This window comes from Symphalangus syndactylus, chromosome 22 (assembly GCF_028878055.3).
Source record: "Symphalangus syndactylus isolate Jambi chromosome 22, NHGRI_mSymSyn1-v2.1_pri, whole genome shotgun sequence".
Taxonomy (NCBI): Eukaryota; Metazoa; Chordata; class Mammalia; order Primates; family Hylobatidae; genus Symphalangus; species Symphalangus syndactylus.
Genome location: NC_072444.2, coordinates 41,496,460 through 41,523,514, shown reverse-complemented (window position 1 = coordinate 41,523,514; position 27,055 = coordinate 41,496,460). Strand labels below are relative to the sequence as shown.

The window sequence follows — 27,055 nt, the reverse complement described above, 5'->3', positions numbered from 1 at the left end:
AAGCAATCAATGGTCTTGTAAAGAACTCAAGTAAAGAAAAAAATAGTGTATTTACCCACATATTTACTATTTCCAGTGCTCCCTTCATCCCTGGAGGTTTGAATTTATATTTGGCATCATTTCCCTTTTTTTCTTTTTTGAGACAAAGTCTCACTCTTGTCTCCCAGGCTGGAGTGCAGTGGCACGATCTCGGCTCACTACAAGCTCCGCTTCCCGGGTTCACGCCATTCTCCTGCCTCAGCCTCCAGCTGGGACTACAAGCACCTGTCACCACGCCCGCGCCCAGCTAATTTTTTTTTTTTTTTTTTTTTTGTATTTTTAGTAGAGAAGGGAAGGGGTTTCACCGTGTTAGCCAGGATGGTCTCGATCTCCTGACCTTGTGATCCGCCCACCTCGGCCTCCCAAAGTGCTGGGATTACAGGCGTGAGCCACCGCGCCTGGCAATTTTTGTACTTTTTTTTTTAGCAGAGATGGAGTTTCACCGTGTTGGCCAGAGTGGTCTCTAACTCCTGACCTCAGGGGACGTGACTGCCTCGGCCTCCCAAAGTGCTGGCGTTACAGGAGTGAGCCACTGTGCCTGGCCTTTTTTTTTTCAGCACAGGAAGATAATATTTATTATATTTTAATTAGAAACACAGCAGATAGCAAGTTCACGAGGTATGAATTTTTTTTTTCTTAAACCAGGCTTCAACAACAATAAATAAGTCTGCATAGATATTTTGGTCACTATTATAATCTTCAAGGGCACAAAAGCCAGCAGCATAAAGAAACATGAATAGGAAGAAGTGAGGAGCGCCTCTGCCCGGCCACCCCGTCTGGGAGGTGAGGAGCGCCTCTGCCCGGCTACCCATCGTCTGGGAGGTGAGGAGCGCCTCTGCCCGGCCACCCATCGTCTGGGAGGTGAGGAGCGCCTCTGCCCGGCCACCCATCGTCTGGGAGGTGAGGAGCGCCTCTGCCCGGCCACCCATCGTCTGGGGGTGAGGAGCGCCTCTGCCCGGCCACCCATCGTCTGGAAAGTGAGGAGAGCCTCTGCCCGGCTGCCCCATCTGGGAAGTGAGGAGCGCCTCTGCCCGCCCGCCCCGTCTGGGAAGTGAGGAGCGCCTCTGCCCGGCCGCCCACCGTCTGGGAAGTGAGGAGCGCCTCTGCCCGGCCACCTATCGTCTGGGAAGAAGTGAGGAGCGTCTCTGCCTGGCCGCCCCGTCTGGGAAGTGAGGAGCTCCTCTGCCCGGCCGCCCCGTGTCTGGGTAGAAGTGAGGAGCGTCTCTGCCTGGCCGCTCCGTCTGGGAGGTCTACCACGGAGGCCAGAAGCAATGTGGGGGCTGGACGTGGTGGCTCACGCCTGTGGTCCCGGCACTCTGGGGGGCGAGGCGGGTTGATCACTTCGGGCTAGGAGTTCAAGACCAGTCTGGCCAACTTGGCGAAACATGAAGAATACAACAGACAAACCAACCAACCAACTCAGTGACAACAAAACAGGTCTACCCTGGAGTCATACTCTAATTTTTTCTATTTTCCTCCCTTTCTGATCCTTTATCCCACTTTCTTTTTCTTCCTCTTCCTTCTCCCTCTTCTTTGTCAAATAGAGGATTGAGTTATTATCACTGATCCATATAAAGTCCCTCTCTCATTTATTTTAACTCCCACCCCCCATTTCTATTCCCCAACTTCCCATGTGCAACCTTCCTAATATGTTTGATACGCATCTTTTTGTTTGTATGTATTTTTAGAAAATGTTTATTGTTTTTGTATGCAAAAAAAATTAATAAAAAAAATTGTTTATTAGAAAAAAAAAAAAGAAACATGAATAATGACTGAGAATTTCTGATGTGCCAAAAACAAAGATCACTGCATTAAACTCATTTATTTTGTTAATATTATTATTTTATTTATTTATTTTGAGACTGAGTCTCACTCTGTTGCCCAGGCTGGAGTACAGTGACGCGATCTCAGTTCATTGCAACCTCCACCTCCTGGATTCAAGCGATTCTCCTGCCTCAGCCTCCTGAGTAGCTGGGACTACAGGCACGTGCCACCACGCCTGATTAATTTTTTGTATTTTTTAGTAGAGATGTTTTTATTCCAACTTTTTTTTTTTTTGAGACGGAGTCTCCCTCGGTCACCCAGGCTGCAGTGCAATGGCATGATCTCGGCTCGTTGCAACCTCTGCCTCTCGGGTTCAAGCGATTGTCCTGCCTCAGCCTCCCGAGTAGCTGGGATTACAGGTTCCTGCCACCACACCCGGCTAATTTTTGTATTTTTAGTAGAGACGGGGTTTCACAATGTTGGCCAGGCTGGTCTCAAACTCCTGACCTCATGTGATCCACCCGCCTCAGCCTCGCAAAGTGCTGGGATTACAGGTGTGAGCCACCGCACCCGGCCCCAAGTTCATTTTTGAGGAATATTTTCCCTGCATGTACGATGTTAGCTCTTCTTTCAGCATCTATGACGTCACTCCCCCGATCCTGATGGAAAGTCAGCTGTCATTTTCATTGCTGTTCGCCTACACATCAGGTGTTTTTGTTTTCCTGGCTACTACTTTTTCATGATATTATCTTTAATTTTCAGAAATTGACTATGATGTGCCTAGGTGTGGCCTTCTTTATATTCATCCTGCTTTGAAGGGGAGGGAGTGGTGATTCTGGCAAGGCCAGATGCAGATCAAGAGAGAAACGGTAAATTTGACATGTCGCACTCAGTTCCCTGGGGAGAAACAGCACTCCACGCAGGGCCGCTCAGTGGAAGCAACCACCGGTCATGGGGCACAGGGAGCAGGGGAATGTGGGCAAGACCCCGTTTTGTGGTTTTCCAGGAAGGAACAGGTGAGGCAAGGGCAGCAGACTGAGACTGCCTGGAATAATCTCAGCAGGTGCTGGGCCACAGGGGCTGTTGCAGGTTGTCTGGTACTGCCCTGGGGTGTCAGGGTGCTGGCCTGGAGCTTGAGCTGAAGAAGGGAGGTAGTTGAGGGCGTAAACTTGATTGGCTGCTCTAGAGGACTGACTGGCCTCCAGACAGGACCTCAAAGCTAGGGCCTCAAAACTGAGTCAAGACCGCATTTTTAAAAAACAAACAATGTTGGCCAGTATTTCTCCGTATTTTTTTTTTTCTGCCACATTTTCTCTCCTCTCCTGGCATTCTAGTTACGCATTTGTTATACTGTCTCACGGTTTACTGAGTCTCTGCTCATTTATTCTTTTTCAATCTCTTCTTCCACTTTGTTTTTCAATTTAGATAATTTCTATTAACCTGTCTTCAAGTTCACTGACTTTTCTTCTGCAAATCAGGCAATGAGGAGATGCAGATTAAAGAGTATAAACTCTCAGTTTAAAGATAAGTTCTGTGGGGCTGGGCATGGTGGTTCATGCTTGTAATTCCAGCACTTTGGGAGGCCAAGGTGAGCGGATTGCCTGAGGTCAGGAGTTTGAGACCAGCCTGACCAACATGGTGAAACTCCATCTCTACTAAAAATACAAAAATTAGCCAGGTGCAGTGGCAGTTGCCTGTAATCCCAGCTACTCGGGAGGCTGACGCAGGAGAATTGCTTGAACCCAGGAAGCAGAGGTTGCAGTGAGGCCAGAGTGCAACATTGCACTTAAGCCTGCGTGATAGGCCAGGCGTGGGGCCTCACGCCTCTAACCCTAACACTTTGGGAGGCCCAGGCAGGCGGATCACGAGGTCAGGAATTTGAGACCAGCCTGAACAACATGGTGAAACCCCGTCTCTACTAAAAATACAAAAATTAGCCAGGCATGGTGGCGCACGCCTATAATCCCAGCTACTCAGGAGGCTGAGGCAGGAGAATTGCTTGAATCCGGGAGGCGGAGGTTGCAGTGAGCTAAGATCACACCACTGCACTTCAGCCTGGGCGACAGAGCAAGGCTCTGTCTCAAAAAAAAAAAAAAAAAAAAAGATAAGTTCTGTGGATCTAATGTGCAGCACAGGTGGGGATGGGTGTCCTAATTCAGTGGTGATAATCACACAATGCACATGTGTAGCAAATCATCACACTGGACACCTTGAATATACACAATCTGTCAATTAAATTAATAAATATATATATACACATATACATACACACACACACAAACTCGGGACATATCAAAAGGCAATAAAAAAGCATCCACTTATGTCTAAGAAAAACATGTATAATTATTTTAACATTTTTACTGAATGATTTCAACACCTTGGTTTATGGGTTGTTTTGATTTGTTTTTTTGAGACAGGGTCTCACCCAGGCTGGAGTGCAATGGCACTATCACAGCTCACCGTAGCCTCAACCTCCCAGGCTCAAATGATCTTCCCACCTCAGCCTTCTGAGTAGCTGGGACTACAGGCACATACCACCATGCCTGGCTAATTTTTTGTATTTTTTGTAGAGATGGGGTTTCACCATGTTGCTCAGGCTGGTCTCGAACTCGTGGGCTCCAACAATCCAACCGCCTCGGCTTCCCAAAGTCCTGGGGTCACAGGTGTGCACCACTGCACCCAGCCTGATTTTTTTTCTTGATCACATGTCATATATTCCCACTTCCTTTCATGCCTACTAATGTGGTTACATACTGGACATTCTGAGTAATATACTATAGACACTCTGGATTCAGTTTTTTTCCACAAAAACTGTTTTGTTTTAGCAGAGTTTGGTTACCAGCGATCACCTTGATTCTGTGAAGCCTTCATTTTAGGCTTTATGACGGTAGGTCTTAGTTTTACCCTCAGTCCTAGACCCTAGATTCGAGTTCTGTGATGTGGTCCTAATCCTAAGGCCTACACCCTGGGTTTTCAATGCAAAGTCTGAAATAGTTACCAAATCCCTCTAATTTGATGGAAAATGAATTCTAAACTTCTTCTCCCCAGCACATCTTCTGAAATCCCTACTCAGCTTTTCCAGCCTTCCAAGTGTTGCTTTCCATTTGGAATTCTGCCCTGTTTATGTATCATACAGGAACCCGCCAAGAACTTGACGAGACTATACGAGGCAAAGTTGGGGGCTTCTGTGGTTTCCTCCTTTCTGGCATGTGCCCCCACACCAGTGTGCAGCTGCCAAGAACGTCCTGAAGTGACTTGGCTCCTGGGCCTAGTAAGACTGCCACCTTCTGTTTTATTCCCCGTGAGCCACATGAGGTTTCACTTCTTCTGATGGTTCGTGCTCTCCCTCTCTTGCCCGTATCTCAGCAGGCTCCAGTGCTTTTCAAATAGTGTGTGTAATGATCAGGCGTAGGCTGGTCTGACACATGCTGCTCTGCCCTTCCTGGAAGCGACTGGGATCAGATGTTGAAGTGTTAAAATAAACTCCAACTTCCTTTTCTTTATCTGGATGATGGATATGCTAGTGCTTTCACTTTGCGAAAACCTATCAAGGTGTGTGTTTATGTACTTTTCAATATGTGCCACAGACCTCAACGCAAAGTTTATTACAAGAAAAAGCTCATTTAGTGCCAGCACCCAGTTTAAACCCCTCAAGGGCCTTCTTGTGCCCTCAGGATCAAACCCATTCCCCCTCTCCTGGCCACGTGCAGGCTTCCATGCAGCTCCCTCAACGACACTAGCTCAAGCTCCTCCCCTCTGCCCACCCCGCGCCCCTACTTAGTCCTCAGGCTTCAACGTAAGTACCACCTCCTTGTAGCAGCTTAGTCCTGGTCCTGCACCTTAGGGCCCTCTCTTGTGCCTTCACAGGTACCAGGTGCCCCTCCCTGCCCTCCCCATCATCACACAGAGACTACATCCTCAATGCATATCCACCCCAGAGCAGGAGCTCAGAGAACTGGCAAAATGCAAAGTCCATGCCACCCTCCTAAGGAACTCTGCCAGCCCAGGGGTCTCATGACACCTTCTTGCCTTGAGGTTCCCCCTCCCACCCCACCTGTTATGCCTGCCTGCCGAGTTCTGCCTGGGGCAGCTCCCAGAGGTTGAGGACCTGGAGGAGACCTGGGTGCTGTCCTCAGAATCCAAAGAACTGGATGTAACCCGAAGCCAGCCCCAGCCGCAGACAAGACTCAGGTAAAGCCCTCGTTCCTCTGTCCGGGTTTGCAGCTTCCGCTAGATGAAGGGGTTGGACTTTGCGCTCTATCAATCTGCCCTTCCTAAACACAAAAGCCAAATGACTGCGCAGTTTTAAAGAAGAGAGGAAAAGTTTATTGTGTTGAGCAGACCTTATTTTCATTACAGTACCAAGAAGTTCATTCTCAATTCCCTTCGAATGCAGAGATTCTGCAGACATTTAAAAGCCCAATGCTGTTCCCAAGCAAGGGGCAGCACCTGACAACAAGGCTGCATTTAATGGAGCAGGATTACAGTAACATTGGATATTCATAAAGAAGATTTTTAAAGTACACAGTTTCCTTAAAAATTATAACATTTTCCCACCTTTATTTTGTTATTACCACGAATAACTGGTTGGTTGGAAAACATGGTACTTGATAATCTTTTGTTGTCAACCTTAAGTTAATGTATTTTGCTTTTTGCTGTTCTGTTAAGAGGCGTTATGCCCATTTCTCTGGAAATCTCAATGGTGACAAGTAAGGCAAGGCATACAGTACACTCCTGTCCCACTGCAACCTTCCACAGCTAGCCTCTGCACTGCTGGGTATCTGGGAAAGACTCAGGAGAGGACCTTTTGCTTGCAAATCCTCAAACTCCTGACCTTGGGTGATCCACCCGCCTTGGCCTTCCAAGGTGCTAGGATTACAGGTGTGAGCCACCACGCCCGGCGCTTGCGAACACTGACCATGGAGTTTAACCTTCATGGGCTCCTTCTAGGAAGCAGGTGGCCGCTTGCCGCAGACTTTACAGTTTGTTTTTATAAATTGTCACTGATCAATGATAGCCTGAGGGAACGGGACCCTCTACTCAATTCATTGACTTCCTGCTACTACTGCCTCCCAGAAGTGTCATTTCTGTATATAGAGAAATGAAAGACCAAAGAATGAAATGAGAAATCTGTATCCTCTAGGCATTTCAGGTATATACCCTGAAATATCAATAACCACTGAAGTTCATGATGTCTCATTTGCTTGAATTCAATCAGGTAATTACCAAAATCCTGATTAAGATCTTTCCCTCACTACCTCAAGGCAGAGAAAACATGAATTTAAAAAAGTTATCTTACCAAACTACACACATGACAAGCTATATTTGATTAACTCCAATCATCCCACAAAAATGTGCCCATAAAATCAAGTACTTAAAAAACTAATTATTAAAATTACACAACAATGGGACAGGCGCAGTGGTTCACACCTATAATCCCAGCACTTTGGGAGGCCAATGCGGTTGGATCACTTGAGGTCAGGAGTTCGAGACCACCCTGGCCAACATGGCAAAACCCCGTCTCTACTAAATATACAAAAATTAGCCAGGCATAGTGGCAGGCACCTGTAATCCCAGCTACTCAGGAGGCTGAGTCAGGAGAATCTCTTGAACCCGGGAGGCAGAGGCTGCAGTGAGCTGAGATCATGCCACTGCACTCCACTCCAGCCTGGGCAACAGAGTGAGATTCCGTCTCAAAAAAAAAAAAAAAAAAGCAAAAATTAGCCAGGTGTGGTGGTGCGCACCTGTAATCCCAGCTACTCGGGAGGCTGAGGCAGGAGAATCACCTGAACCCAGGAGGCAGAGGTTGCAGTGAGCTGAGATCACACCATTGTACTCCAGCCTGGGCAACAAGAGCAAATCTCTGTCTTGCGGGGAAAAAAAAACACGCAACAATGGAATACATATATTTAAATAACTGCATATAATACACCCTCCATTTTTGTTACCAAGAGAAAGCTTCCATCAGGTAGTTTTACCAATACATTTCCATTCCCATGAAATGCAACACCACAGTACTAATACTCTATTCAGAAAAATAGACTACAATTCCCTTGTAACACTTTTTCTTTTTCCCTTGTAACTCTTATTTCTTTTAATCATTCAGGCCAAATTAGGTAAGGCAATTTTAGAAAAGGATTGCTTTCAAGTATCTAAATATACTTCTGGAGGGCGGGGGAGGAAGGGAGTCATTTTACACTTGTCACTCTCAGGGTGATGTCTGACTGTCTAAGTCACGGGGTCAGTAGAGTAGGTTTCCTGGCTAAAGGAAACTCTGGGAGTTCTTTCCTCCCTACCACCTGGGCCAGTCTCTTCCCCCTGTCCCTAGCTCTTGGCCCTCTCTACTCAGGGACTTGGTCCCCACAATCAGATGAAAACTCATTCAGGCAGAGCCTTGACAAGGTTCAGAACACGAGGGCTTGACCGGACATAGTGGCTCACACCTGTAATCCTAGCACTTTGGGAGGCCGAGGTGGGCAGATCACCTGAGGTCAGGAGTTTGAGACCAGCCTGACCAACCAACATGGTAAAACCGCGTCTCTACTAAAAATACAAAAATTAACCAGGCATGGTGGCAGGCGCCTGTAATCCCAGCTACTCGGGAGGCTGAAGCAGGAGAATTGTTTGAACTTGGGAGGCAGAGGTTGCAGTGAGCCAAGATCACACCACTGCACTCCAGCCTGGGTGACAGAATGAGACTCTCTTTAAAAAAAAACAACAACAAAAAAAAACAAACCCATGAAGGCTTAAGGACAGCAGAGCAAATTAAGCTCCACTTATGGAAACCGTTTTTTTTTTTTTTTTTTTTGAGATGGAGTCTTGCTCTATCGCCAGGCTGGAGTGCAGTGGCGTGATCTCGGCTCACTGCAACCTCCACCTCCCGGGTTCAAGTGATTCTCCTGCCTCAGCCTCCCAAGTAGCTAGGACTACAGGCACGTGCCACCATGCCCAGCTAATTTTTGTATTTTTAGTAGAGACGGGGTTTCACCGTGTTGGCCAGGATGGTCTCAATCTCTTGACCTCGTAATCCGCCCGCCTCGGCTTCCCAAAGTGCTGGGATTACGAGTGTAAGCCACCGTGCCTGGCCAGAAACTGTTTCTTAACATACATCATGCATGTAATCTTTGCTCTCCCAAGAGGTATTCACCCAAGTAGACAGGCAAGCATCTATGTGTTCAATTTGAAATGCAACAATGACAGACGTACAACTTTACCACTCTTACAGAAACTAACATGCCATCCATTATTCTCCATGTGGGAAACATTCAGTAAACTTCTAAAACCAAACATAGGACTCTGGCATATCCCCACACCCCCAGCAGCAGGCTGTGACAGGCTTTGATCTCAATCAAATGCCACTGTACACAGAACATAAAAACAGGCTCATGATGCTGCATGTCACTCTGACATATTACATTATTTCATATTATTCTGTCACTTATTCAGAAACAAAAGTCTCCACTATGGCATGACTGAGAGAGAAAATAATTCACTATATATAAATAATAGCTAAGAACAGCATACTGTGAACAGTTTCCAGAGTTTGAACATTCAGCACAATCAATTCTTACTTCTTGGGAAAAAAAAATCTTACCTATCTTTTCCGTTACAGTATGCCTTCTTGGAGAAAATATTTTAGTGGTAACATCATTTTCTGGGGCATTCGGTTAATTTTGAAAGATGATTATGCCACATGAACCAAAAAAAAAAAAAAAACTGGCAGGAGGAGGAGGGTCCTCGGCCATTCTGGAAGCAAGCTGGGTCTTGCACTATTCAGAGTCAACTATTAAGCTGACTTATGTTTGAATGGCGACAGATAAGAGGCAATGAGTGACACCAGGACATGCACAGCACACAGAGAACATGGTCTACTCTTCGTCTTCCCTGCACAGAATAAACATAAGAGGCTTGGCAGAAAGACATGGGGAAAGGTGCTGTGGGGGCCAGCATTTGGAAAGCATATATCCCAGTGCCTTGAGTATTTCCTCTTCAACCTCCTGGACGAGAAACTGGGAAAAGGTATACTTCCGCCCACAGTTGTGGCCAGCAGCATCACTCTGAATGCTTCATTCAATGCGAAGATGCAGCTTGAACAAAAGTTTTTTGTTTTTCTGAGATGGAGTCTCGCTCTGTCATCCAGGCTGGAGTGCAGTGGCTTGATCTCAGCTCACTGCAACCTCTGCCTTCTGGGTTCAGGCAATTCTCCTGTCTCTGCCTCCCAAGTAGCTGGGAATAGAGGCGTGAGCCACCACACCCGGCTAATTTTTGTATTTTTAGTAGAGACGGGGGTTTCACCATATTGGGCAGGCTGGTCTTGAACTCCTGACCTCATGATCTGCCCGCCTCAGCCTCCCAAAGTGCTGGGATTACAGGTGTGAGCCACCGTGCCTGGCCGAACAAAAGTTTTTTAATCTTACTGATCCCATCTCTCCAGCTGCTCTGACCAGAGGGGCAGGGTGGGGAAAGTCATGCCACAGACTCTGCCCACAGCAGCCATTCTGAGGTGCCTTTTCAGTCTCTTATCCTCTTTCGAGCTTTCCTCTCCTTAATTTTTTGTTTTGTTTTCATTGTACTCATTAATCCCCTCCTCGATTTTTAACGGAATTATAAAAGCAAAGTCAAAGGTCCTTCGGGATGACTGGGAGGCTTCTTAGGCTAACTTTTGCATTTGAAAATGGAAAAAATAAATTACTTGATATTTGTGATAAGACTAAAATTACTTAAAAAGTCTGCACATCAATATATCACCTGGCTTAGGAGGGTGAGGGCACAGCTATCCATCTGCACCCTCTCCTTGTATTTTTTAAAAACAGGCAAAATATGTAAGAAAAGGCTGGTGCACATTGGAAGACAGAGCGTGACTGTCTATGCCAGTGCTGCTGTGCCCTGCAGCCTGGCAGATGGAGTCGGATGCTGGGGCCTCATGCCCACTTAGGCCAATAACATACTCAAGACTCTACAACCTGTTGACCAGCAAAGTATGCCCTGAGGGGCAACACTGGCTGTGGAAGTGAAGATACACAAAGCAGGGACTAAAGGCAAATGGGGCTTCACGATGCAGCAACATGAAGACAGAACTGGTGTGGGCGCCAAAGGCAACCTGCAGGGTTTTCAGATAAAAGCAAAATAGGACAGAAAGCCACGAGTTCCACAAGCAGAATCATTTCTGGTCTTAGATCTGAGGGCATTTGTAGAGAAAAGTCCAAGGCAATGGTCCCCTGGGTCTGAGAGAAAATCCTATGCAAGAGAGGGCAGACAATGCGGTGCTCGTCTTGAGGGAGCCTGACCCTGACCCTGACGGGCTGGATACGAGAGGGGCTGAGTATGGCTGTATCCAGTAAGGAAACTGCTGGCACTTTTCTAGAAGGTGGAAAGAAAAAGCAAAGACTTTCACAGATACAAAAATTCTTTTCAAAACAATTACCTAGAAAGTTCACTGCAGTTGGGTGGGGAATAAGAGTAATATTTTCATTTCAAATGAGCCATGGTGCTACTAATGGATTATAAAAGAGGATGGCCAGTTCTGGTCTTCTTTCCCTTCCCATAACCCCCGAACCTTCCTACTCCTGACATTTTCCCTACCCTCACTGCAACCCACCCCCATCCTGGCCCAAAATTAATTTGCCCAGCCACTGCACCAAACCAGCCTTGACACACAATTGTTGGTTGGATTTCAATTAAACAATGCACCTAATGCGTTCGAAGAGAAGGTGGGGAGGGCACAAGGATGTTGGCGTAAACCTGGAGGTGTGTGGACCTTGGACAGAGCTTCTGCCAGCCAGACCCAGGGCAGGGTGGGCATCTGCAGTGCAGCGCAGGATGCAGGTAAACTGAGGTAAGGAAGAACATGGCGGCTCTAGCTGGCCCTGCTTTCCGAGACAGTGCAGCATGTGTGTGCTCTTGGGTGTGGGCACCAAAAAACTCATTTTCTTCCAGTTGCTGCTGCCATTCCACCCTCTGGCTAGAAGAATGCTCTTTACAGAGTCCAAAGGATCAGCCACTTGGTCTTCCTCTGAGGTACAAATCCAACAGAGCTTTAATCCCAAAGATCCAGCAGCCACCAGAGTGCAGAAGTCAGAATCAAATGCTCAGAATCAAAAGGTGTGGCACTCCTGCCCAGCCAGTTTATCAGCAGTTGTATAGACAGATCAGAAAAAAACTAGCATTTAGTATAAAAACTGTTTTTCAAATGGGGTGATTTCCTGTCCTTCTCCAGAGATCATAATTCTTCACGTTTCTGAGGACCTAAGGAAAAGGAGAACCACAGAAAAGAAAACAGATGATCTTCAAATTACAAACACCACCGAGTGGGCATTTTTCATCACTGGAACCTATTCTTTGTACCTCCACCTTCATCTTATCTCACTTACTAAATCTTTGGGATTTGTGTTTTTGTATTTTATTTTGAAAGCAAAAGCTAAATTAAAGATTTTTTTAAAATGGAAACTATCTGTAAACCCCACTCCAACTGAATTGTTTTCACAAATACAATATTTCCTTTCAGTAAACGTTGCATGCATTTTTTTAGTCGAAATTTTTCTTTTATCATTTAATAGCTTCTAAACATTTTCTATGTATGAGTGTTGGATGTTTAAACTGTTTTCAATGCTTTTGGCTTATAAGTAATAGTAAAATAAATTTTTTCATGTATACAACTTTGTTTTTTCTATTGAATTATTTCTTTAAGATATATTCTCAAGACAGTAATTACTGAGGGTATATAAATGCGTTAAAGGCTTCTAATGGCAGATGTACTGTTTTTTAACAAGGGCTATTCTAATATACAAAGCTTCATCAAGGTACATCCACAACAGTTTCGTCACCATCTCCCAAACAAATAGCATTATGACTATGTCTGTTTTCTTCCATGTAGCAGATACTAGTGATAGACTGCTTTAATTTGATTACTGTTTCATCAAATTCATTTATTATTTGTGTTTCCTCTTAACTTGAACAATGTGTCCACATTCTTTGCCCATTTATCTATGGAAGTCCTCAGGGTTTTACTGATGAATGTGAATTAATTATTTTTATGGTTACTATATAGCCTTCCAGCTGTGATATTTAATATCATAGTACAGTCTGAGGGGTGTACAGGCAAATCATCCAAGATCCATGTTCTGGATTTGTTTATTTGGAGACAGGGTCTTGCTTGGTCACGGGTTCTCTCTGTTACCTAGGCTGGAGTGCAGTCGCTCACTGCAACCTTGACCTCCCAGGCTCAAGCAATCCTCCCACCTCAGCCTCCTGAGAGGCTAGGATGATAGGCATGAGCCACTGCGCCCAGCCACTTTTTTAGAATTAGTCTAAAGCAGAATAAATCTTAAAAATCCAGAGCCCGTGTACATATCAAAACATCACTATGGACTCCACAAATTTGTACAATTATTATGTGACAATTTAAAAATAAATACATTTAAAATTTTTCTTAAGTCTAGAGCCCAAATTATTAATATTTTTAAAAGTCAATTTTGTATTCTAATGATTTTTTCAAGTAGCTATCATTCAAGACACACACAACAGGGAAGACATTAAAGACTTAACACTAAATTAAATACAAGCATTCCATCTCCATCCCAACATGCTTGTTTTAAAGAATACTTTTTTCGGGCCAGGCACAGTGGCTCACGTCTGTAATCCTAGCACTTTGGGAGGCTGAGGTGGGTGGATCGCTTGGGTCAGGAGTTTGAGACCAGCCTGGGCAACATGGTGAAACCCTGCCTCTACTAAAAATACAAAAAATAAAAAATAAATAAAATAAAAAAATAGCTGGGCGTGGTAGTGCATGCCTGTAATTCCAGCTACTTGGGAGGCTGAGGCATGAGAAGCACGTGAACCTGGGAGGTGGAGGTTGCAGTGAGCCAAGATCATGCCACTGCACTCCAGCCTGGGCAACAGAGTGAGACTGTGTCTCAAAAAAAAAAAAAGTTTCTTCAACTACATATTTGTGTTGATCTAAATTTTTTCATTCACTAGTACACTGACAGATTTATTGAAAAAAAAAGAAGGAATCTGACAAGAACTCTGCAAAAGGTTTGGTTTATGTATCACAAAACTCATGAACCTAAATAACTATAATCGCAATTAAAATATCCTTTCTCCCCCCTATCAGAAAAACAAACAAACAAACAAGATAGCAATTGCACTAATAAATACTGTTTAGAAGACCAACATAAAAGGAAAATGAAAAACATATACTGGTTGATGTTAGAATGGAAGGATTAATGGTAGATTTTTCTCTTTTATCCATTATTCTATTGTCTTTACAACAAGCAGAAATCAGAAATGAAAAGAAGTACTGTCCTAAAGCCAACAGTTTGTGCTTACCTTCTCGGCTCGGTTCTTTTGTCTTCTCTTTGTACAGTGTTCCCGTTTCTTTCTCCTTCTGAAAGCGGATCTGTAGCTGTTTGATCTCTTGGTCATAGTCCTGCCACTCCGGGACAATCCGCACAGCTGCTTCCAGTTTCGGCTCTTTGGTCATTGGATTATTACACTGTGAAAACCAAAAGAACACACTTCAGCTGAGTTGAAGAAAGGCTACATAATAAGAGAATTCAAAGGTTCTTGGGTTACAAGTCCTAACTGGACAAAAAAACAATAGTAAGGAACCAAATGATATACTACCAGAAGCAATATGGTAGTGGGCTATGTAAAGCTGTATTTACATCTACAAAGAATGTGTGAGTGGCTATAGGAAGGCAGGAAAAGTGAAAAGTCCATTTGGAAAGATTACAAGGCACAGAGATAAACTGGATGCCAAGGAGTGAGTCAGCAGATTGTAAGTTGTGAAAACAGTCCCATTAAGTGCTAAGGGATTTGGTTTCCTAATATAAGCAGGGAAATAAAACCAGTGAAATATTCTATAAGATATTCATAAGAATATTCTATAAGAATAGCCCCGACAAACTATATACTTATACTTACTATATGACAAACTATACTTATTCTATAAGATACTTGTAAGAATATTCTGTAAGATAAGAATAGCCCTGACAAACTATACAATTACAGAGGAAGTCTAAATAAGAACCTAGGAAATTCTTAAATTTAAGAATCTAAATAAAATCATTAATCATGATTCGCTCATACATCCACTGGATGAACATGCAGAAGCACACCACATACGGCTTACCAAATCAATGGTTTTTGCCCTTTTCTTAGAGGCGTCATCACACCACGTTTCACACCAAAGCCATTCTTGAGGGAGGGATTTAATTGGCACCTGATGAATCATGTTATTGGGCAGATCCTGTTTGGTAAAAAAAAAATAAAAATAAAACACATGTATCTGAAGTTCCGATGGTATTTATTTATTGAGAGATGTGGTCCCACTCAGTCCTCAGTCACCCAGGTTGGAGTGCAGTAGTACAATCTCGGCTCACTGCAGCCTCCACCTCCCGGGGTCAAGAGATTCTTGTGCCTCAGCCTCCTGAGTAACTGGGGCTACAGGGGCCCATCACCACACCTGGCCAATTTTTGTATTTTTACTGGAGATGGGGTTTTGCCATGTTGCCCAGGTTGGTCTCAAACTGCTGAGCTCAGGCAATCCACCTACCTTAGCCTCACAAAGTGCTGAGATTATAGGCGTGAGCCACTGCACCCAGCCAGTTCGTGGGGAGCTTAAACAAATGCATAGAACATCAGTGATGTACAGCTGCTCATTACGGATCACACGCCAATCACAAATGTTTAAAATGGAAAAGGTCCTTACCAATGCCTTAGAGAAGTTATTCAAAACTACAAATTTTAGAGGATCCATAAAATATCTGCCCATAATAAGCAACTGAAAAGCTTTGGCTTAAAACTTACAAATAGCCTGCACCTAACCCTCCCTTCATTAGGGCAATCCTAAGAAAAATACTCCTACTGACTTCTGAAAGTCAGCTAAATAGAGTGGTGGTTCTTAAATTTTACAGGCTCGTGTCAAGGAAGTTCTGAATCTACCTTGTCTATTGAGACTTGCTCCCAAATAGATGACATTTTTTCTAGCCAATTCTACTCTATGCTTTAAACCTTTTTCCTGGAGTCCTTCCGACTTTGCCACAATAAAATGTTCCATTGTCCTAAGACTTACATGGAACAAGGAAATGTATAGAAATGATTGACTGCGATACTTGTAAAGAATGTTCCATGACGGTACAAAAATAAATAGATGATACTTCTCTACAAAACCCTGCCAATAAACTAAAATTTAAAAATAGCTACTGAAGTGGGTAGATCGCTTGAGCCTGGGAGTTCCAAGACTGGCCAGGGCAACATGGCAAAACCCCATCTCTATAAAAAATACAAAAAATTAGCCAGGCCTGGTGGTGTGAGCCTGTTGTCCCAGCTACTCAGGAGGCTGAGGTGGGAGGATCGCCTGAGCCTGGAAGTTTGAGGCTGCAGTGAGCCATGATCGCATCACTGCACTCCAGCCTGCATGACAGAGTGAGACCTTGTCTTAAAAAAAAAAAAAAAAAAAAAGACCAGGCGCGGTGGCTCACACCTGTAATCCCAGCACTTTGGGAGGCCAAGGCGGGTGGATCACCTGAGGTCAGGAATTCAAGACCAGCCTGGCCCACATGGTGAAACCCTGTCTCAACTAAAAATACAAAAAAATTAGCTGGGTATGGTGGCATGTGCCTGTAATCCCAGCTGCTCGGGAGGCTGAGGTTGCAGTCAGCTGAGATTACACCACTGCACTCCAGCCTGGGCTATGAGAACAAAGCTCCATCTCAAAAAAAAAAAAAAAAAAAAAAAGAGAGAGAGAAACAAATACTGTTGGATGATACCATTTTTGAACTCAAATTATTCCCCAAAATAATTCTGCAAAAACAACGCCTGACACACTACAGAAGATAAACAAATATGTGATAGACAGTATGAACAAAATAACAACAGAAATAATACAGCAGAATCAGATCCATAGTAGCTCCATAAATTGGAAGATACCAGGTATCACACAAATTTTAAAGTAAGTAGAGCTGGGCACTGTGGCTCATGATTGTAATCCCAGCACTTTGGGAGGCCAAAGCAGGTGGATCACTTGAGATCAGGAGTTCAAGACCAGCCTGGCCAACATGGTGAAACCCTGTCTCTACTAAAAATACAAAAATTAGCCAGGAGTGGTGGTGCGTGCCTGTAATCCTAGTTACTCAGGAGGCTGAGGCAGGAGAATCACTTGAACCCGGGAGGTGGAGGTTGCAGTGAGTGCAACCCAGAGCACGCCACTGCACTCCAGCCTGGGCAACACAGTGAGATTCTGTCTCAAAACAAACAAAAAAGTTTATCTTTTATTATTCCATTGAGATAGAGGAGAAGAAAATGAGCAAATTAAACTAGTGTTTACAGATACATGCTTAAACAGTAAATCTACAAAGAAAAGCAAATGATTACCATAAAAGTTGTGATGCTAGACACTTTTGTTAGGGAGGAAGGATGGCTTCTGGGATGCTGATAATGTTCTAGTTCTTGAACTAGGTTGTGGTATCTGGGTATTCGCTTCATAATAATTCCTGGATGTATGTGAATATGTATGCATGTTTTTTGTATACTTTTCTTTATGGATGCTACATATCACAATAAAGGTTTAAAAAAATTTAAGTAGACTTAAGCAAAACAAAATGCTTAAAATATGTGAAATATGTATCCCAAACCCTTAAACTATAATCTCACCTCTGAAAAATGCTTAACATTACCAAACAGTAATTTAGCTAACCTTGAAACACATCATGGTTTCTGACATAGAAAAAGGGGAAGCTGTGATACTATACTGTGATTGTATACTACGAACCCTGACCTATTTAGTTCCTACAGCAGAAAAACAAACTGACCCTAGCAGGTAGAGAAACAAACCTATGAGATTAGTTTGAGCACAAAATACAAAGATATGCTAATGGTTCAGAGAGGCAGCATTCTCCTTCCATCTCTCTCCCCAGCCAGCATCAAATCTATGACATTTTTCATGCTGATATGTCTTGAGGGCACATAAAAATCTCTCTCTCACACACACATACACACTATGAAAAAACAAGACACCGTCCTGTGAGGAGAGGATTGAAGACACAAATAATACTTCATTTTCTGATGCAACACTGTATACCCATCACTCACAGTTAACCATAAAAAATGGACACTTACTTGATCAAGATTTGAAAGGCTGTTAGGGTCCTGACTCAGACCTTGGTACTGTCCCCTGAGTCTGTCACCAGCAGCTATTTTCCTAAACTTCTTCAGATCCACAACATATAGTGCACTGAATAAAGAAGACCCGCTTGTTACAACCAACCATGGATTACGACAGGAAAACTAAACCCAATGAATAATGGAACAGGCCACTAGCCAAATATTCTGGCTTTTCTTTGAAAAGGTATGCTGCAGCCCTACAGTGGAGTTAAAGTGTGCTACTTTAAAGATCTCTAAGAAAGTCACTGCAAAATCTATACTGCGCCATGCTTTTGTTACTGTTCTGTATTTGCCATCCGAAAGAAATAATCTCAGACAAAAGTTTCCTAGCATATGTGGCAGTAATAAAAGCCATAGTAACTGATAAACAACCATTATTCAATGATATCCTGATGATGTCTTCAATGTTACAGGGGGGAAAAACCCCAGAGTGTTACAGTCCTTACAGTTCTTTTGGACCAGGAATGTAAAGAATTAAGCCACCATCACTACACCCCAGCAGTGATCTCTGCATGTGCCACTTCCTACACGTTCCTCTTTCCTGCACATCTTCAAATCACACTTTTCGCAGAGAAGAGAATGGAGTGCTCATTAGAAATGTAACAACGCACACACTGTTCGACCTAAAAGGTCTACTTCTAGGAGTTTATCCCACAAATATATGAGATATGAAAAATAATTTATTTAGTAGATTATTCATTGCAACATTGTAGGTCACAGGAAAAAACTATAAATAACACTCACACACTGGAATAATATGCAGCTATGAAAAGGAATCAGGTCTCTATTCATTGAGAAGATGTATATGACATTAAGTAAAAAAAAAAAAAAAAAAAAAGCCAAGTTACAAAATGTATAAATAGGTAGCATATTTTGTGTAAAAAAAAATACACATTCACAGCTGTTTCTGTAAGAATTAAGAAAATATGGAAGGATAGACAGTCAATAAGTTGGGAGGTTATCTGTCATGAGAACAGGAACTGAGTAGGAAAGAGAGAGACAGGATTAGGAAGTTTTTTTTACACTGTATTTTTTTTTTTTGAGATGGAATCTCACTCCGTCACCCAGGCTGGAGTGCGGTGGCGTGATCTCAGCTCACTGCAACCTCCACCTCCTGGGTTCAAGCGATTCTCCTGCCTTAGCCTCCCGAGTAGCTGGGATTACAGGCGCCCACTACCACGCCTAGCTAATTTTTGTATTTTTAGTAGAGACGGGGTTTCACCATGTTGGCCAGGCTGGTCTTGAACTCCTGACCTCAGGTGATCCGCCTGCTTTGGTCTCCCAAAGTGCTGGGATTAAGGCGTGAGCCACTGCGCCCAGCCACTGTGTATTTTTTATCATTTTTATTTTTCAACCATACCAATGTATTACCTATTCACAATTTTAACTACACAAAATCAATGTTAAGGAAAACCCCGTAACAGTGTTAGGAGTGCTTCTTTTCAGTACCTGATATGATACTTTCGCCCAGCTAAATGACTGGCCCAGTACCCTGACTTCCAGAACCTGTAGCCATCCATTTCTCTTCGGCTGTCACAGAAAGGAGTGTAACCATAAGGAGCACCATCCAAACTGAAATCTCTTAACTCTTTCAGATCTGTTCGTACAATCTGTAGAATATCAAAAGTCATTTGTTAAGCAACCATGCAGACAGCTCTAATGCGGTTTCCTTAAGATACAGAGTGGCTCACTAAAGGCAGCATGGAAGGCTGCTCCGTGGTTAGTGGCACAGGCACTAGCGGCAGATGCACTTTGATTCCTCCACTTATTACCTGGTTGACTCACTAACATGTAAGACACTTAGCAAGGTGTGTGGGAGTAGGAATAAAACAAATTTCAATTGCTTAGCCTTTCTGTGCCTCAGTTTCTTCAACTGTAAAATGGAGATAATGACAGTACCTATGTCACAGGGTTGTTGGGAGGATTATGTAAGTTAACATATGAATGGACAGACGTAGAATAATGCCTTGCTCATCTTAAGTACTCAACAAGGATTAAATGTGGCTATGTTACAATCAGGAAGGCACACTTCAGGCTGAGCCAGTGGAAGAGAATTCCAAAGAGGTGAGTGAAGTCTCTGTCCCGGTGACTTCCACACACATTACATCCTTCCACTGAGGTGGCTGACTTGGGTTTCCGCCCGCTCAGGCTGAAGTGGAAGGCTGTGGGCAGAAGTACATTTATGCTGTTTGAGTTTGTACGCTCTAAAATCACATGTTCCCTTTCATTAAGTCAAACCCTGACGGCCGGAAAGAATATCCGGAGGTTCCCTACTGCCAAAGCCATGTATCCACTTAAGCTTCGTCTGTTACCCGTGACAAGAACTCCTATCCTTTGGGCAGATAATTAGAGATGATGGCAAGCACTGCTAAATGTTAATTTTCTAATTTTTAGTTTTCATGTTAAATGAATTAAGTCAGATACAAAACTGCACACATTATGTTATCACAATGATGTTAAAAAGACAGAGAAAAAGATGTAAAGGAGATAAGCTAAATGCAAATTTAAAAAGTGATCACATCTGTGTGATACATATTTTCTAAATGTAAAATAAGCATGTCCTTTTCCATAAGTGGAAAAAATAGCATTTAAAAAGAAGAGATTTGTTGCTTTTAATACAAACTGTCAAAACTTGGCCTTTAAGGGCCTACCTGATCAGCATCCACAAACAGGAACTTGTCAACAACTAGTGGGAACAGTACATCCAGGAAGAGGATCTTGTAACCCCAGATGATACGCTGTTTTTCAGTCTGTTGATGAAGCCACCGGGGCCATTTGTACTGAACAAGCTCATACTGGAAATTGTATTCATTTGCCATGTAAGGTATAAACTCCTATTTTTAGACATGGGAACAACAAATAATCATTTCTTCTGATTAAGAAAACTGCTTTCATAATATAAGCCAACCACCATGATATGGGACAAATAAAACACATTTACCAAAACAGTGGTCTTACAAAGACTGGCCCTGACCCACTCATGACTACATAGAAGAACAGATATAAACCTTTGTCAAATCCCCATTTCTTTATGACTTCTGGTCACCACATGAAATGACAGAATGTTCAAGGGAAGGATTTTAGATGTATAGCCCTCTGTGTGTGTTTTTACAGCACATGAACTTTAAGTCCATTTGTCTAAACTTGATTTCAGTAAGGCATTTACTGAGCTTGATGACAAGCCTTCCTCAAGGCCAGATCTAACCCAGGGAATAACACTGCAAAGCCAGAACTCTGGACAAATGTGTTGCCCTTTATTAATAAGTCTTTCAGATTCTAAGTACAAGTACCTTTAGGGGCCAGCAGTAAAGTGCTTATCAAGGAGAATGGTTATTGAATATATTAAAAGTCATTTAGTAAATTCTACAAGAAAAAAAAGGATGCAAACAAATCAACTTAGACGACAAATACTGACTGATGTAAGTAATGCAGAAAACATTGCAAGTACGTGTTCGGTTTTGCACAAAGGAAGCATTACTTCCATACATCATCTAGGAGTGGTTCATGCTAACACCAATCATTCTCCTCAATGTAAACCATCACTGTGCTTTCTAAATTAAAGCAAGCACGCAGGCTTCAGAGGAAGGAAACGTTATCTCAGTAAGACACTGCTCCTAATAACAACAACAAAAGACTCTACTATATTATCCAAGTTTTTAAACACAATTTAACTGTTTCCCTCAAACAGACCAATCTGGAAAAATAATCAAAATAAAAATATGCAACCAAATTAGGGTATCTTAGTAAATGGAAAACTTGCTAAAGTATACAGATAAAACAAAAGTCATGAAAAATATATTATACAGTAAATATCTCCTTAATAAGAATGTTTTCCCTTTCTCTGTGAAACAAACCTTAAATGTGGGGGACAAGTAATTCTTCAAGAACCAGAATTTCACAGGAGTCTTGGTATTCTTCAGCACGGATAGCATCATTATGCTGCCAAACAAAAGTAGGTAATTAATAATAGCTTTCCAATGTTATTTAACCTCAACATTATGTAGAGTCAATCATGAGACACCTAAATGCTCTTTATGGCAGAGCTAACTAATGGCTCAATTAGGCCGAGGGAGACGCTCAGTGATGGAAAATGAAAAATTGTACTTACTCCAGCTTATGAAGTTATCACTAAAGAGAAGGGGCATTCCTCACCTATAAAACTATACTTAACTGACAGAGGCAAATGTTTTAATTCTGTTACACCTCTAAATAAACTGCTTCATGAACTGATATATTAGTTATGGTCCAGATGAACCCTGGAGATTGGGGTAACTGATATCACTCTCTAAAACCCCTGTCACGTGACAGCAGCATCTGGTGCTAAGGGAAGAATGTGTAACCACAGCGCCTCCTGCAGCCTACACAGAGGCCCTGCTTCAGAGAGGAAGGCTATCAGCTTGGGCCTCCTTACTGAGAAAACAAAACCACATTTTTGAATGGAGGAATTTAACCAAATTCAGTTGTTATTATTATTTGCTATTTTAGGTAGGATATTATTTCTTGGAAATAAGACGGCTAAAAATGAGAAAAATGACATTTTTATTTTCTATACTAGATCTATAGTGAAAAATTAAGAGTGAACACAGCCCTGGCAATGAGAAAAGTGACTCTTAGGCCTTCCTGACAGTGCCTCTGGTGACCACTACATCAGGCAGCCCTAGCCTGTGGCCTCTTCTGGCTCTAGTTGTGTGACCTTAGACAAGTCCCTTCACACTCGGGGCCTCAGCCTGTTTATAAAAGAGAAGTGTTCATATGTAAGAACTAAGGTCTCTCCTGGCTCTAAAATCCTATGAATCTTTAGAAGGCAGTGAAGTATTCCATGGTTCTGTTCTCACTCTATTCTCTATGTCAACCTCCTAATCTCTGGGTTAAGCAATGTTTGGCAGGCAATAAACAGCACAGTCTATGAATGTGTACAGTGACGTTAAAGGGCTACAGCCTTGTAATATCCAGAGGCATTCACTACATAGTTCAACCTCACAGATGGCGGGATCGAAACAAATCCAATGATAAATGGCAAGCAGTCACAATGCTCAGAGTGCTTCAAAGACAGAAGTATAATGAGCAAAATCCCACAAAACCTTTCCTCTCTAAATAAGAACACTGACAGATTCATTCATATATAATGAAATCATCAACAAGACTGACCGAAGAAATCTTTCGTAGAGATGACCAGATGCAACGGAGAAAATATTAATTATGTCATCTTTATCTTGCTTCACTTCCTCAGTCTTCTGTCCTCCTGTAAAGCCCCTATAACAATAAGGGTAAAAAAAAACCACTTGAAACACTGGTACAGACACACAGCCTTTGAAAGTAAGAGGAAAGAGACTGAGCTTCCCATCCTTCCCTAGCGGGTGAGCTGCAGCAGGAGTGGTTATGAAGCTTCCCTCACACCCTGGAGAGAGCACAAGACTGACAAAACCAACCTGTGGGAAGACAAAAAGAATGTTCACTCCCCAACAGTGTTGTTTTAGGAAGAGACTGAACACAGGCTGCACCAGAATGCAACTTACACAACGGGAAGTAAACTGAGCAGGGAGCAGTCAAATTTCCAAAGAGCAGGTACAAGCAATGAGAGTCACAAAGTATGGAGCAGAAGTAACTTCCCCACTGGGAGACATGAACCTCTTTCGGATTAATCAAGCGGAAAATACTCATCTATGCCAAATATAAGTGTGAGATGTAGCTGCACAAAGTAGAATGTGAAAGGCCCAGACAGAATCACAAGATGCAAAAAGGAGGGATGGATGGTGCTTATATCTCAGTTTTTCCTTAAAAACATAACTCTTATAATGTCAACTTACCATTTGAAGGAATCCCAAAATCCAGATTCATTCTCACTCGTTCCATCACTCAGCAAGTCTTCGTTCACCATATCTGCCTTCTTCTGAACCTGCAATCAAATGTGATAAACCTTACTCCCAGTATGTCTCATAGGCATAAAACCGCCTCTCACTGGATGTACACTGTGAGCCTGTCATCAATAGGGAATTATCAATCAATTCTCTCACAAACAGGCACAACCCCACCCAGAGTCTAGAAGGATTCAATAGAAGTATCTTCACCAGGACATTCACATCATAACCTTATGTGAGGAGACAACAACCTCTTTTAATTAGATGAACCCCATTTTCAGCTTGCAACACAGGCAAAGAGCCGCAAACTCAACTGTGCAGTGAAACCAGAAGCACGATTCAATGAGTCAACAGCTAGTTCCAGGCAAGAGTGTGGCTGCTGGGGGCTCTAGCTGTTGGGAGGGACGTATTTCATGTTATGACCAGTTTTCAGGATTCACTAGCACAAATAGGGGTTTCTTCTTGGCAGCACAGTGACCATTTTTCTGCTCAACAATGCATGGCCTATTTTAGGTTTCACTGTGTGTAATGATTCTTTATTCCAGAATATACTGTACTTGAATGTAAGGCACTAAGAGCTTCAACATTCAGAGAATGGAAAGTAGAAGTCAAAGGAAATTAAATAGGACTATCATTTTATTATCGTTGAAAATTTTCATTGCCATTTCCCCCAATATTCTGAGAAGAGAATCATCAACAACACTATGAATTGTGGCTATATAAACAACAAAGCATCTATGAGAATATTTTATATAAGATGGGACATGTTCTGCACACTGAGATTACCCAAAAGGTACAATCTTTCAGTTGAGGAAAGCCACAAACTCACATTTACAAAGACATTTTGCCTTAAAGCAGTATCCCTATAATTGCCATAGCAAATTACAAAGAGACTCTTGGGCTGGTTCCAAGATACATATTTTTAAATGACAGCTGTCCAATAACAGAATGCCACTACTTTTATCAAACTCACCTTCACTTTAATAATTTTGCTTTTGAAGTTGTTGAGGACGATAACCACCTCATCAGCATCAGGTGGAGAATCGGTGCCATCGTGGCTTTGCGAGAAAAGAAAGATCAATATTACAAGGCACAATTCTCAAAAGGCAGCAAATGCTCTCAGAGCATCTGAGTCCATCATCCTCATAAAGGAGTTTTCGAGATCCAGCTATCTTCTTGCTCCTTAAGCTCCTTCAAGATGCACAGAAGCACGTGTTGAAATCTCTCTTTATATAAGGTGCATGCCCAAACCTCCTTGTGAGTCCTCTTTCAAATTACCCATCACGCAGTGACAGGCATCCATGTGTGGAAACCACATGGTGAGTACTAAACAACCGCCTGTGTTCACAAGCTCTGAGCCAAGCACATAGCCTTTGATAAAGGAGTGCAGGGGGAACAGGCCCCCCTCCCATTACTGGAAACGCACTGCCGCCACTCTTTTTTTTTTTTTTTTTTTTTTTTGAGACAGAGTTCTGCTCTGTTGCCCTGGAGTGCAGTGGAGCAATCTCAGCTCAATGCAACCTCCACCTCCCAGGTTCAAGTGATTCTACTGCTTCAGCCTTCAGGTAGCTGAGTTTACAGGCACCCACTACCACGCCTGGCTAATTTTTGTATTTTAGTAGAGACAGGGTTTCGCCATAGTGGCTAGGGCTGGTCTCAAACCCCTGACCTTAAGTGATCTACCCTCCTTGGCCTCCCAAAGTGTTGGGATTACAGGCGTGAGCCATCACCCATCACTCCCGGCCACTACTCTTTAACTGGAATAGTGTTGTAAAGGAAATCTGCTCGCTCTTTCTGCCTGGAAGCAACAATCAGTCAACAACAGGCCCTGTACTCAACCTGTTGTCTATACACTACCAGAAAAACTATAACAAATTCTATTTGCAGGCAGACAGGAGCAGAGGAAGAAAAATTAAATGTATGTTTCCCTACTAATCAACAGCAATGCCTAAAATTTCCAGTCACCAAATTTCAAGGTGCAGAAAGTCATAATTACGACATGAATTCACTGCATTTGCTGTCATCTAGCAGAGAGTAGGGTTCTCAGGCAAAGGAAGATTCTGCTAGGGGGAAGCCCTGAACAGCTAGGAAGAGGGGGCACCATGCTCCTGGGAAGGGGAGGCTGGGAAGGGCCAGGGCATCCAAAAGGGAAGGAGTTTGGAAGTGCATCCAAAATTTTGTAAAACCTTATATGAAGAAAATGTTATGTGGAAAAAAACCTTCTATTGTTTACAATGGTGTTATTATAATACAGAATTCTTCTGTTTCCTGGGTAAGAACCAGGCACTAATCCACTGTTTCATGTGTGTCACTATGGAGCCAATTAAGGCAAGGACATACTACAGGGTGCTTCAAATGTGCCCTAAAGAAATCATCCCCTAAACAATCTGGCAGGAAGTCTCTTCACACAGTTTAAAACTAATTTAAATTGTGTTAAGCATAATTTATATCAAACATTTTTAAAGGCAACATAATTATTTTTAAACTAATAAATATGTGCAGTAAACCTTAAGGTAAAAGCTGGCTATAGAGGGAATGTTCTCACTATGCCACCACAGACCAAGGAATACCAGCACTAACAGCACAGCTTCAAGACCAAAGCTTCCATGTACTGTGCATTTGCAAATCACTCAGGGTCAACACATAACACTCTCTGCGCAGAAAAGTCTGGCTGTTCTTTCTTTCCTTTCTCTTTTCTTCAAGTTTCTCATCTGCCTATCTATGAGCTGCATCACAGTGACAGAATGATTTGATTCTGGGATATTGTTAGCACAAATAAATAATTAAAGAATAAAGCCTGACTATACTCATTAGCATCTATACCTCTTATTATCTAATTCTATTCTAACAATTCTTCCCTATTTAATTTCCTGGAAAAACCATTATTTCATCACATACAACTGCAAATTAAATTCATGTTGCCTGGCTAACTGCCAGGGTAGTATTCAATTAGAGCTAATGATCATTTCTAAATGTTCTGGGAAAATGTACCTGCATCACTTACTCCTACCTGTAAATTCTATAAATATCTTCAGAGCGTCCCTTCCTAAGTCTGAGGATCCAAGCTCCTGGGTTGGCTTTCAGCTGAAAGTAGCCCTAGGACAAGAAGAAAAGTCCAGTTAGCTCTCTTCAAAACACCAAAATGCTATTTCTGAGGAATAGTTACTTCTATTTCTGAAATATCAATCAACTATAATATGAATAACACAGTAAACAAATCAATCCAACTC

The 27,055-nt window shown here is 42.7% G+C and overlaps 1 protein-coding gene across 4 annotated transcripts in view; it reads right to left on the bottom strand.

Annotated features, from left to right (window-relative positions):
• Window positions 1-6,106: 6,106 nt before the first annotated feature.
• Window positions 6,107-27,055, bottom strand: part of UGGT1 (UDP-glucose glycoprotein glucosyltransferase 1) — a 110,071-nt gene continuing 89,122 nt past the window's right edge. For 3 of the 4 annotated variants that reach the window (XM_055261458.2, XM_063632109.1, XM_055261457.2), the window contains 11 exons: window positions 26,836-26,921; window positions 24,799-24,883; window positions 23,775-23,863; window positions 23,116-23,220; window positions 21,822-21,906; window positions 20,619-20,801; window positions 19,417-19,577; window positions 17,923-18,037; window positions 14,936-15,052; window positions 14,131-14,296; window positions 6,107-12,048 (listed from right to left, as the gene is read on the bottom strand). In XM_055261458.2, the coding sequence (XP_055117433.1) occupies window positions 12,023-12,048; window positions 14,131-14,296; window positions 14,936-15,052; window positions 17,923-18,037; window positions 19,417-19,577; window positions 20,619-20,801; window positions 21,822-21,906; window positions 23,116-23,220; window positions 23,775-23,863; window positions 24,799-24,883; window positions 26,836-26,921 (1,218 nt within the window). In that variant the 3' untranslated portion in view covers window positions 6,107-12,022. Of the gene's footprint in view, window positions 12,049-14,130; window positions 14,297-14,935; window positions 15,053-17,922; window positions 18,038-19,416; window positions 19,578-20,618; window positions 20,802-21,821; window positions 21,907-23,115; window positions 23,221-23,774; window positions 23,864-24,798; window positions 24,884-26,835; window positions 26,922-27,055 lie in introns of those variants that run through there. The other variant, XR_010118991.1, reaches the window with a different exon arrangement.